The sequence below is a fragment of the Dreissena polymorpha genome, chromosome 2 (genome assembly GCF_020536995.1).
Source record: "Dreissena polymorpha isolate Duluth1 chromosome 2, UMN_Dpol_1.0, whole genome shotgun sequence".
Taxonomy (NCBI): domain Eukaryota; kingdom Metazoa; phylum Mollusca; class Bivalvia; order Myida; family Dreissenidae; genus Dreissena; species Dreissena polymorpha.
The window spans coordinates 44338551-44352058 of record NC_068356.1 but is presented as its reverse complement, the minus strand read 5'-3'; the positions used below and the strand labels follow the sequence as shown (position 1 = coordinate 44352058).

At 35.8% G+C, this 13508-nt stretch overlaps 1 protein-coding gene across 1 annotated transcript; it reads right to left on the bottom strand.

Annotated features, from left to right (window-relative positions):
- Positions 1-556: 556 nt before the first annotated feature.
- On the bottom strand, positions 557-1542 carry LOC127866844 (uncharacterized). Its single transcript, XM_052407676.1, has 3 exons — positions 1333-1542; positions 968-1147; positions 557-831 (listed from the first exon to the last, which is right to left on the bottom strand). The coding sequence occupies exons 1-3, from the start codon at positions 1438-1440 to the stop codon at positions 667-669; spliced, it is 453 nt and encodes a 150-aa protein (XP_052263636.1). The 5' UTR covers positions 1441-1542; the 3' UTR covers positions 557-666.
- Positions 1543-13508: the final 11966 nt, after the last annotated feature.

The window sequence follows — 13508 nt, the reverse complement described above, 5'->3', positions numbered from 1 at the left end:
ATTGGATAATTGTCGAATGCCCCAAGGAAAAATAAACATTTCTTTGAGAGAAAATATTATATTTTGGTGAAAAATGATATTTTTGGTGGGGAAATTGTATTTTAAGGGGAAAAATTCTGGTAGGGGAAGACGCCGAATATCGGCGTCACTTTCTTAGTAAAAAAAAACCCCTGGACTGCCCCTTGTGGAAGACACAACCTTTTATGCTTACTAAAGGAAATACTTCGCGGATCCCTTTCCATGCAGCTGTAAGTAGAGCAAAAAATTCTAAAATGTATTTAAATTTTAAATTATCAATGATTTGTTTGTTTTAAGTTTTATATCTTACTTAATACAAAAATACATTTTGTTTTTTCTTTGCTCTCACCTTTCTCAAAGTCCAGGACGACGTTTTCAACTGACAAGTTTGGAACCCTGTCACGGATGGCGCGCAGAACAGCGACATAATAGGCCTCCGTTTTCCGCGACATCAGTGCGAACACAAGTGGCAACTGCTTCAGCTTCCCGTCCTTGTGGATGAATGCTTAACAGCTGGCCACTGCTCTTGAACGGGTCTTTCACTACCTGAAGCAAAACAAAACACACACATGCATTTTCTGCTTATGTTTTCTAATGCATTAACCGATTGTAATACTTAAAAGAACATTTATTAAGAAGTTAATATAATTATGTTCCTTCGCTTCGTACCTTGAACGTTCCGTCCATGAACCATCGTGTCGCGTTCTGCAACAGATTCAATTGGAATTGCGTAGCGAACACAAGATGTCGTTGCTCGTCAACACGAAGATCAGCAATCAAGAAGTTGTGACACTTCAGGTAGTCCATATCGACCTGAAACAAAAACATGTAAACCTAGACTGTTGTCTAAAAAGTTTTAAATAATACATACAAGGTTGCGTTTGAACACGGTTGCATTTATGCTTACTGTGCTGTTTGGGCAGCTTAAGTTTCAACTTTGTTTACTTACATCAAAATTCAAGTCTGTCAGTTCAGATGGCCTATGCTTCGCCCGAAACTTGTTGGCAGTGCGCTTCATCAGCTTCTGCTTCGGGGCCAGGAACTGCTCATCGTTAGTAATGTCCGACATGACATCAGCCACAATATCCATTGCCCGGGCATGAGGCTGTTCCTTGATACGCTGTTTGACCTATAACAAAACATAAATGCGATAATGCTTTAATGGGAATAATGCATGTGTGTAAAGTGTTGTCCCAGATTAGCCTGTGCAGTTCATTTAAACGAAAAATTCCATAAAAGCTGAAATTGTCGTCTCATGTTTTAATGAATAATTTAAATATGTTAAAACATTACGTTGCATGTACAATAACTTACAATGGTGGAAGACTTCGCTCGAAGAGGAAGCTTCTGGTCCGCTGGGTGCACGTGCGCATTGGAGCATAGACGAAAGTCACTGCCTTTCTGTAAGACTGTCGTGCGCATTGGAGCATAGACGAAAGTCACTGCCTTTCTGTAAGACTGTCGCGTGACATCGCATCTTTTTGCTTCGCACGCTACACCGCCAGAGTGTGGAACTCTTGTTCGCATTCTGGAATTATGTGTATTATCTTACATGGCAATCGAGTATAATATAGTTAAGCACATTTTATGAAATTCATAATCATTAATGAAGCGTTCTCGTAAATTAAGTACTTTCAGGCCGTATGAATATTATAAAATAATACACAATTTTGTATATTGTTATTTAAAATTCATATTCATTAATAAAGCGTTATCGTACCTTCATGCCGTAAGAATATCCGTTGCTAGACACCAGCAATCGGCCGCCTCGTTTACTGCCGTTCTCAAGCATGGTGAAAGTTATAGGAACATCTTCTGTCATTGTGTCCGGCAATTCAGGCTCTGCAAGTGCTGTCTCTGTCGGTTCCATTGTCACTTCGATATTGTCACGTCGCGTTATGTTGAATGTCCCATCCAACGGTTCTGGTTCTAGATCAGCGGCGGCAGATGATTCATTTATAGATGTCGAGTTGCCCAACGGCTCGAGATCAGCGGCGGCAGATGATTCATTTATAGATGTCGAGTTGCCCAACGGCTCGAGATCAGCGGCAACGGTGTTGGTGAAAAATCAAAACGGCGCTCTTTAACTCATAAGCGTGTTTGTAACAAAGGCCAGTTATTTTCACTAATTGCTTACTATATTAATTAATGAAAACTTAAGGTTCAAACTTGCTTATATGTGTGAAAAATCAACTGTTCATACCCTGATATGCACATGATAATATAGGGCGAACGAACCCAGGGCGAACGGACCCAGGGCGAACGGACCCAGGGCGAACGGACCCAGGGCGAACGTGTAACTAGGGCGAACGGACCCGATACCACTATTTATGACTAAATACCGAAGTCAAATACTTGCCAATAGAAGGAAAACTCCCCCATTTAAATCACTATTTTCGTGGATTTCTTGCCTTTGTGTCATTAAGAACACTATAGCGTAACTAGTTCTTAAGAGTGCTCTCCCTTTGTTGTGTTTTCGACTACGTTAATTTCATTGGTCTGACATATTACTGTGCCATATCAAAACAATCAATATGAAGCGAAACTGTAAACATTTAAAGGGGATAATGGAAACATCACAATTTACTTCGGAACCAAGAATGCACATGAGCAGGGTCTTGTTGAAATCTGCGAGTTAAACATGTGAGATGAACACGATTCTTTTCAATCATCTGAAAATCTTCGTATCGTTAAAGTACCTCTTCTCGAACCTCACCTCTTTTCGAACCCTTCATTTGTTTACATTTTATGAGCATGCGTGCTCGCGCATTACATCACCTTTTTTTGTGTATAAGTAATTTGTTTACGCCCACTCGCTCGTAGCGGCAAATTGAAGAAAATGTGTCAAAAACAGTTAGAATAAGTAGATAAATCATAAAACTCGTAAAAATCATTGTATTTCTTGATGCTTTTTACATATAGAAGGATTTTCCTTAAAAACTATAAAAACATGGTCTTTTTTTTGTTCTCAACAATGCTTGACAATAAACACATTTCCACTGCTGCAATAAGTCACGTGACCATGGTCAAAACATGTGACTTATTTATTTTTAATGTTGTACACTTAAGGGTTCGAAAGCAGGTACTCGTTGTTTGGGCGGCTATGATAGTTTTACATGATATGCATGTGCTGGAAACTTGCAAAAATCTGTTATCAAAAGAGGATTTACATAGCAATTAAAATTGCCAGCCATGAAGAAACAAGTTATTTATCAAATAGAGTACTTATAAATATGTTTCACTATTTTCAATATTAAATTTGAGTCAAATTGACGTGTCAAAAATTAAGAGGTTCGAAAGATGGTTCGTCCATGATAATTAAAGCATTTTCAATCCCCTGAAAATCTTCGTAAATTAAGCATTTTTATGTGAGGCCTTCTTGTCCCCAGACATAAATCTGCTAAAATAGCCTATTACATGCATCCCTATAAAAATATATATTTTCCTTTGAGTCTGACTAGAATTTAAAGCTGTTGTCCATCATACTGTTATTACACTGTAGTCACTAAAACGCGTGTTTTGTTTTACTTGATCAAGTGTACTTAACCCAGGCTGCACATTCCAATGAATATGAGTTAAACTTTACTTAATTATTCAATTATGATCTCATGCTGTTCGGTCAGGTGAATTTTTGTCCGGACAGGCTAACTTTTCCATCAGCCTGTCCGGTTGACAGGCATTTTTGGTGACTTTGGTGACTTTTCTGTTTTCAGGAAGCCTGAAACATTGCACTGAAAAAGGTTACATTCCACTAGAAAACAGCCTGAAACAAAATTGCAAAAACAGTCAATTTGATTTGTGGCAAGTTCTTTCATGGTTTATACGTGACATATCTTGTTTAGTACATAATTGTATTCTGCTTAGAATGGCATTTAAGAAAAGGTTTGGTAATGGGGTCTCTATCCCTTACTTCCCTAGGATCCCTAGGCCGTCTTCATAGCATCATGCCTTTAACAAATAACCTGGATAATGCTGGAAAGTTAGTGTTTTTCAATTTTTATACGCCCGTCTATGACGGGACGTATTATGGTATACCCCGCGTCCGTCCGTCCGTCTGTTAATGTCGTACGCTACGTCAAATATCCTTTGACAGATTTTCTTCAAATTTTAACACAATCTTAATATTGATAAACCCTGATCCCCTTTCGTTTTTGACGGAATTCTGAATTGTCGTTCCAGAGTTATGGGACTTTGTTCGTCAAAATTTCGTGATTTCATTGAATGTCTTACTGTAGCTCAAATATCCTTTGATGGATTTTTTTCAAATTTCAACACAATCTTAATATTGATAAACCCTGATCCCCTTTCGTTTTTGACGGAATTCTGAATTGTCGTTCCAGAGTTATGGGACTTTGTTCGTCAAAATTTCGTCATTTCATTGAATGTCCTACTGTAGCTCAAATATCCTTCGATGGATTTTTTTTTTTTTTTTTTAGTATCCCTGAAAAATTGAACAAGGTGAGCTTTTTTCTATTCCAATTGTACACTACCACTTACCCATCTACATTTCTCTTTTATTATTGGTCAAAATATCTATAACAGGTTTACTTCAACTCCATATCCTCTAAAGAAATGCATACATATACTCAAAAAAAGATATGGTATGAATGTCAAGGAGACGGCGCTCCATGCTCATGTACTTATAAAATAAACCATGTATTCAAATACAAATAAACTGAAGTAAAAAAATGATTCAAAGGGTTATTTATTACCTTACTACTTCATTGGCGAACGACGGGCGTATCATGCGCTCATGGCGCAGCTGTTTATTAGAAGTTGTAATTTATTTAGTGGTGACCCTTGACTATGTAGACTATCATTCTCATGATTTTCGTTTTTCATTGGAAAGAACGTCATGTTTATTTCAGGGTGATGTTTTGATTTCTAGTTTGGCTGTTTCCGGAGAAAACCTTGGGTATTGTCATAGCCAGCTCGTCGTCCGCTGCTGGCGCCCACCGTCCGGCATCTGTCCGCCTTCCGCGTCGTGTTAAAACCTTAACATTGGCTCTTAAATCAAAGTGCTTCCAGTTCCAACTTTGAAGCTTCATATGTAGATGCACCTTGATGGTTTCTTGGCGTCACACCCATTTATGAGTAACTAGGTTAAAGGTCAAGGTCACTGTGACCTTAAAAAAAAAAAAAATAAAAATTGACAAGCTTTCATTCATTCAAAACTGCATCTGCAGCTGAGCCTTGGCACCCGTTATGCAGGCTCTTGTTTTATTTTTCTAGCAAGAGAGTAACAGTCCTCATGAATTCCGTGTAAAGAATGCGTATTCAATCATCTTTTATGTTGGACAAGTGTGGTCATTTTTCACAGGCGTGAATGTGATGTTCAATAAAGGTGCCAACAACCTGGACAATCCAGGAAAACACTGAGAAGTCCCTGTTACCTACAAAAACCTCGTTGACACCTACCTTTACCAGCCCAACTTAAGCTTCAAATGTAGAAGTGCACAAACACAAAAAAAAATGTTTGCATATTTTAGTCAAACATTATATTTGTGGTGAAAACTGTTGCTAAGCAATTCATGCAGGTTTTTTTTCTCCACTTTTTGGGAAGATAGCCCATGGCTTTGGAATTGGGAATTTTATTGGCATTTTCATGAAATTGGGAAAATAAATTCATTAGCCTTTTTTCCACATGAAAAGTCCACTGATTAGGGAAATACTAAATTTGATATAACTCTTTATAATCATTCAAATTAAAAGAACAAATTCATATAAAACTTTGTTAGATGTAATTGAATTTAAATTGAGATAAAATACGCATTAGACTTATTTAAAAAAAAAAAAAAAAAAAAAAAAATTTTTTTTTTTTTTTTTTTTGGAAATTGGGATTTTTTTGCCACATTTGGGAAAAAAGTATACTTTTTAGGATTGGGAACATAGCCGAATTTCGGCTATAAAATCGGGCCAAAAAAACCTTGTAATGTCTGCTGTTACCGACTTTTTGTTGTTTCCACAACAGCCCGTTAGTCTGAAAGATTATAGGGTGTATTTTTCTAGCCAAAAATGGTGGCCTTGTAATACAATAACAAACAATTTGTTTTGCAATTTAGCAGCCAGGATAGCGTTTTATCAATGTATAACGCGCACAAACTTTTTAATGTGAAATTTGGAGACAACAAATCGCACCTTATAAACGGTATCTTCTGGTAGTTTTCCTAAATAATTGTTCTTTTCATGTAAAATTTCCCACTGCAACAATTGCATTTTACCTAAAATGGCAAGGAAAAGGCCTGCCACTCTTAAGGCCACATGAATGGCTCAGAAATCTTGACAATATAAAGGTCCTGTCTGAATATGTGTCAAGTGGTATCAAACACTAGATCACCAGGTCAAGTGTTATCAAACACTAGATCACCAGGTCAAGTGGTATCAAACACTAGATCACCAGGTCAAGTGGTATCAAACACTAGATCACCAAGTCAAGTGGTATCAAACACTAGATCACAAGGTCAAGTGGTATCAAACACTAGATCACCAGGTCAAGTCTTTAACAATTGTGTACATGAATTCATCGCTGAAGAGCCATCATGACCCTCTTGTTTTGTGGCACTACTCCACTACCTACTGTACACTATCTCGTATGTTTGATAGCTTACATGATTTTATTTTCAGTTGTGGTTGGGTCTTCTTCCATGTCTACATCAGGTTGAAATAAAAATTGGCAACTTCTTCAGCGTGATATTTGCTGTATGAATGAAGGTACCCTGTTAAATGAACAACATGTTTTCACCTCATCTTGAAAGCAGGTAAGAGTTTGCTTGCTGTTTTTGAGAGTCCATCTACAGGTTATATGGAAAACTTTTGTTGTGTCCAGCTTGTCCCAAAGCGTATTAAGACAAGTAACAATGGAATTGTGTCCAAATTCAATGTAAAGCAGCTATTGTAATAGCACTTGTCAAAAACACTTTGTTATGCATTTATGCACATTCACATGTTAATATGCTCAAACATTTTCCCTAAAATCTGGCAAATGCAAATATTTGTTTGTTTCTCTTTAGTGTGCATATTGGGGGTTTGTTTGGATTTATATGGCACTCATCGCGATGCTGTATGCCTTGTTTTGTGTTTTGCATATACAGGGCTCGAATTTAACTTTTTTTCTACTTGTAAAACATTGCGAGCAGCTTTAATACCAACTCGCAAAATCAAAAACATTCTCGAAAATTTAGCTGGAAACAGAATTTAATTTCTTTTTTTTCTTACTCAACGGTTAACTTTTCTTTATTTTTGTATTGTTATTTCCGTCTGTGCGCAAAAAGAAACTAGTCATTTTTCGCTTCAACGCCTTGTCTGTTAAAGTTCAATGAACATGTGTGAATTAGTCGGGTGCTGGACGTTTCGTGCCACTACCAGTTCGTGCCACTGATATTTGTGTAGGAGGGCATTGGACGTTTCGTCCCACTGATAATATATAGGCGGATAGGTGTGAATAATACCGTATAGGTGTGAAATCAAACTTTCGCACCTTTGATTGTAACATCTGTTCAATGGGAAAACAACATTGTTTATTTCAAGATTGTTTAAGAGTCAATTTAAATGCTTCATATAATACATTAACAATACATTACATAGATATATTAAAACATCAGAATTGAATGCATACATACATTTAAAAAAAATGGCAGAGATTACATAAATATATACAAACATTTGCAATAAATTGACATTAACAACATCAGAAGTGAACGCATGCATACATTTTAACAATATCTAGATTGATTACATAAATATATTCAAACATTGTTTTAATACACATATACAAAAGTGCACAAATATAGAAACACAAATACAGCAGCATACTTTCCTATCATACACATACACAAATCATATATACAATGTATTGCATTTCATATGGCTGCACGCTCTCAGCAGTTGAGTAGTTGTCATCGTCTTTGTACTTCTCCCAGATCTCGAAGAGCCGCCCGTGCACTTCTTTGAAGATTTTCCGGTGTACCTGAGTCAGGGCGTGCTCCGACACAAGGCGGATTGTCAGATCCACTGTTTCTGCCTCACGGCGCAACAGGGGGACGAGCACGTAAAACTCTAGGTCGGGACGCCCTGCTCGACCGTTGATTCTACGATGCCATCCTGGAAAATAGAAATATGTTGTGACCTATGATGTATATTAGTTTGTATATAATAATATTTAAATTATAACTATTCAATGAAAATATGATATATTAGTTAGATAATATTTAAATTATAACTATCAATCGAAAATAATATATTGCTTTATTATTCTATATATGTAAAAAAAAATACCTTCAACGTCGTTGTTTGTTCGTACCGTCTGGCAGTATTATATACTGTGTGTTCAACTTACTTTATTTGCTCTTTCAGTGAATTACACAGTTTGTATCATTATTAAAGCGGTGACTTGTTTACTAATAGGTTACTAATTGGCCATTAAAGGCCCGTGTCGGTAAATTAAAGGCCCGATTCGGTAATTAATTGTTTGCTAATTACGTAAAGACACATACAGCTAATTGAAAGTTTGTGAGTCGATAGTAAAGCATAAGCTTTTCTTAAAAGAAAAAGACCAACTTTATTAACCAGGTTTTCCGAAAGAAAAAACTGGTTATTAGATTGGCGAATGCGGGCGGGCTGGCTGGCGGGCGGGCGGAACAAGCTTGTCCGGGCCATAACTATATCGTTCATTGTCAGATTTTAAAATCATTTGGCACATTTGTTCACCATCATAGAACGGTGTGTCGCGCGAAATAATTACGTCGATATCTCCAAGGTCAAGGTCACACTTTGAGTTCAAAGGTCAAAAATGGCCATAAATGAGCTTGTCCTGGCCATAACTATGTCATTCATTGTGAGATTTTAAAATCATTTGGCACATTTGTTCACCATCATTCCCGGGACGGTGTGTCGCACGAAAGAATCACGTCAATATCTCCAATGTCAAGGTCGCCACGACTAAAAATAGATTTAAAAAAAAAAAAAAAACTTACAAAGGGGGTTAATTTTGTTTGTTCATTTCAAAAGTTCAGTTTGAGTTTTCTCCCTTTATCAGATTTTTTTTCACAATGAAAACCTGGTTTTGTGACAATTTTGTCCCTTGTTTTAAATTGTATTATTGTTCATTCATGTTATATATTATTATTTATGTATATAATACATACAATTGAAGCATAGAAAATAACAGCATTTCATGTTTTATATTTATTAAACATAATGAACTATGCAAAATTTTATTATTACAAGCACATACACATGATTCATAAAAAATAAAACACTTTATGTTTATCGCATATATTACACTATTTACAAATATTAGTATATTAACGATAAATCATTTTATTTGTTTGTTATTTATAATAATAATTATCAAAATTGTTGTAATTTTCTACATTTATGTACACCCCAATATCATTCACACCTATACGGCATTATTCACACCTATCCGCCTATATATTATCAGTGGGACGAAACGTCTACCAATTTTTCAACACAAATATCAGTGGCACGAACTGGTATTGGCACGAAACGTCCATGAACCAATTAGTCGACTGCTTGACATTCTTTGTACCAATACAATCCGCGTATCTGTACTATAAGTATACCTGTCTACAAACAAGGTGCTCACTTCCGCATATGGGTATTCGGACGTTCTACAAATTGACCTACGGTTAGCCTTCGCGACGTTGAGCAAATTTAGCAATATAACTTTTGTTTCTCACTATTTCTTTACTCGCAAAAAAATACTAGTGCAGGGTTTGTTTTTTTTAAAAAGGGGAAGACGCTGGACGCTGGGTGAAAGGGGAAAATAAAGTGCGAAAGATACATATTTGGGAAAAAAATAAAAACTGTTTTAATCAATGTCTATAACTCATCTACTCTGATTTTAGGGGGTTTTCACCACTGTGCCTCCGGAAAATGGAGGCATTCCCAAAGCAAAAAAAATGACCTTTATCCATTGCGTTATATAGCAAGGGCTTAACGATTCATATGTAAACAAGTTTAGTTTGAGGATTCTTCTACTAACATTAACGGCGATAAAGTGCGAAATGTTCCGCATGACTTCGCAAAAATTAATAGGAACTGCAAACTACACATTCTAATCCAACTCTGTACAGAGCTCCAGATAAGGGTCGTGTTTTCGTAATTACGAATTATTTTCAAGTCCGTTACGTGTTTATTTTAAAATGTTGTCGTACCATTAAAAATTACAAAATCAAGTTACGAATATTATTTTTACATCGGTTCGTATCGATTTTTATTGAGTTCTTTTGGCGTATTAAAGATCTTTGCGGTGCTTATATAGAATGGTTATTGGGTTTGTTTAACAAAGCGCATTTTTTCCAATATAAGGGGGGCGTATACAGTCTATCTGTCAAAAAACAATGGCGGCGCCAAGAGAGCGTCCTAAAAAACTGCAAAGCGTCCAAAAACACGCTTTTAACATATTGTATGCAAAGTGAGCCGAAGTTAAATGTTTAGAAAGACATTATAGAAAAGATCTTATACGATGTTGTATGTTCAGTTGCCGACACAGTCGAAAAAGCTACACAAAAACGCGACACGATGGGTCCAAACTTAAACACACAAAAAACATTGAACTAGTGGAAGGGACAAGTCCCGTGACTAATTGTTAAAAAGATTGAAGGGGAGACCCGTTTCAGGCTTTTTCCGCTCCATTTTGGGAAAACGCCACACTGGAATTTTGGGAATTTCGCGTCGTGAAAACCCCAATTTTGGGGAAAAAGTAATCGCAAAATTGGCTCAATTGGGAAAAATTATCGCATGTAAATAGTGTTTCTTATATTTCAAAGAAGCCGTTAACTGGTAAATAACGACTATTTTGATAACTTATTATTAAAATTTAACAAAATATTATGAACATGTGTAATAAGTGCAGGTTTTTTAATCTGAATTTGGGGAAAAGGCCTGGCCTTTTTTGAGTTGAAAAAATTCGCGCGAAGCGGCGGATTTTGAGGAAAATAAGGAAAGTCTTTAATAATCATTAACATATTTTACAGTTTTTAAAACAAATTCAAGGCAACAGATAACTTAATTATGCAATACTTTCTATTTTCTACACCGGATCAGGTTAACTTATATATTTTAAGCTTAGAAAAAAAAAAATGTTTTTTGTTTTTTTTTTAATTGGGAATTTTTTTTTCAATTGGGGAAAAACAACCAGATTTGCATTGGGAATGGGGCCGAATTTGGGACCCGTGGCATAGGGCAGAAAAAGCCTGCGTTTTAATTGTGAAATATGTAAAAATTCATCTAAGGCATGCAATCTAAGCACAGTTTGGGCATATGAAGGTATTTGAAAAATAAAATTGTATAATACTGAAAAGACACTGTTGAACTCGTATAAATAAAGTTGCTAGTATGTTTATTTTGATTTTTTTTGCATGAAAATAACCATTATTATTTATTTTTAGGTCATTTAGAAAAAATAAGAAACATTTTCCAAAACTTAGTAGTAACGTTAAGAATAAAATTTCAGAGTTAAGAATTCTTTTTGAAAATCTGGTAGTAATTTAAGTTTCACAAAACCTTATCTGGAGCTCTGTCTGTAGACGCTTATTTCTATTTTAACGTGTCTGGCGACCACCGCAAATGAGCAAGTATTGCGATGAATAATTAAGCAATCAAAATTAACAATATTTAATTTAAAGCTTAAATAAATGCTAAATAATATATGATTTGGTGAAAAATGATATTATTGGAGGGGGAATTGTATTTTGAGGGGAAAAAATTCCGGTAGGGGAAGACACCGAGTATCGGCCTCACTTTCTTAGTTAAAAAAAACCCTGTAGTGGCTTAAAACTAAACTCGCAATCAGTATTTCTCACTTGCATGTTGTGAGTGTTAATTTCGAGCCCTGATATCGCCAGATTAAGCTTGGCAAAGTTCATATTTAAGTTTTCACCCACTGTGATACAGATGACAGTGAATGTTTCTTCGATAAAAAGCTGTTCCATTATTAATTGCTCACATGTAACTTTTGTTCGCCCAAGTGAATATATGTCTGGTGTTATTTAAAGTTGTAAATGGAACTAAAAAGGTGTCTGTATATCAAACACTAAGTTTGTTGTTTAACTGCTTGATGTGCATCATTAACATGGACATTTCACCTGCAGCTTGTACTGTGGGTGTTGCTGAAAGACCTGCATTCATATCTGTTGTTCATTCCTATTTTATTTGTTTCTGTTCTGAAATGAAAAATAATGGAGCATCACATTTTTTTAGGAGAATCTCAAAAGAACATCTGTGTGTAAGAAAAGCATTTGTACGCTGGGTTGAACCTCAGAATTAGCATTACCAGTATCTATCTGATCTGTTGACATCCATGGTCTTGTATCTGATTTAAAGCCCTACCTAGTTAAAGGACTGCAATTAAGGACTGTTGTTTTGTTTATTTTCTTACGATAGAACTTTGACTTATGGGTTGCCATCTTGTCGCGAAAATGTATTTCATCAGGTTCCCTTTCTCGATCACATGAGTCAGTGTTTTTTTCATGCAAAATCAGGTCTGGTAACCGGACCCATTCCCAATGGAAAAAGTATATATTTTTCCCAAATGGAAGCTAAATATTCCCAATAGAAGGTTTAAAAAACAACAACATTTTTTCAATTTTTTTTTTTAAATCTCAATATTTTGTTCATCTCCCATCCATATTATAAGATCAACCTTAGTAAATATAATACTGGACACACTTGTTTCCTCAATTTGGAGGCATTTGTTACCAAAACAACAACAACAACGCTTATTTCCCAATTCAAGTCAAAATGCCGCGAACTTTCCCAATCCAAAGGGACCCGGCCCCATTCCCAAAATGGTGAAAAAAACACTGTGAGTATTCAGACAACGGGAACCAATCAAAAGCTTGCAACAGTTACTTACCCTGTTGGTTTACAATCACTGTTTTGAGCTTCACAAGATTGTCGTGGCAAAACGAAAGAGTAATAATGCTGATTTTTTTTCCTATGAATTGGAATTTTCAATCTTGCAATTGGGATAAATTGTTGCATTTGGAATGGTGCCGTTTTCCGTTACCAACTTTATATAGAGGAAAAACATTGGCATTGCTGAATACAGGTCTTTATTGATATAACACAATTTGAACTACAACCAAACCTGAGAACAGCAGTCAGTCAAGGAAATGGCAACAGTGATTGTGTTGACAGGTGACAGTTGTTCTCAGGTGAGAACATTTTAGATGGCTGGTCAGTTGGTAGCTATTGCTAGGTTGTTACCTCACCCAGTTGTTTACGCAATGTTAAATGTAAACAAAAGCTTATTACTGATGACTAAGCAGAACATAAATTATTTCTAGTTAATAATACACATTAATTCTTCATAAATTGATTGAAATTCATGCCTATTATTACACTTTATTTTATAAACGATAATATTGTTGTTTACTCGTGCATCTCATTCATGGTGTACAATGCCATTTGGCGTGCATTATCCTCTTATCCATATATATATACTCATACCAAGTTTCAATGAA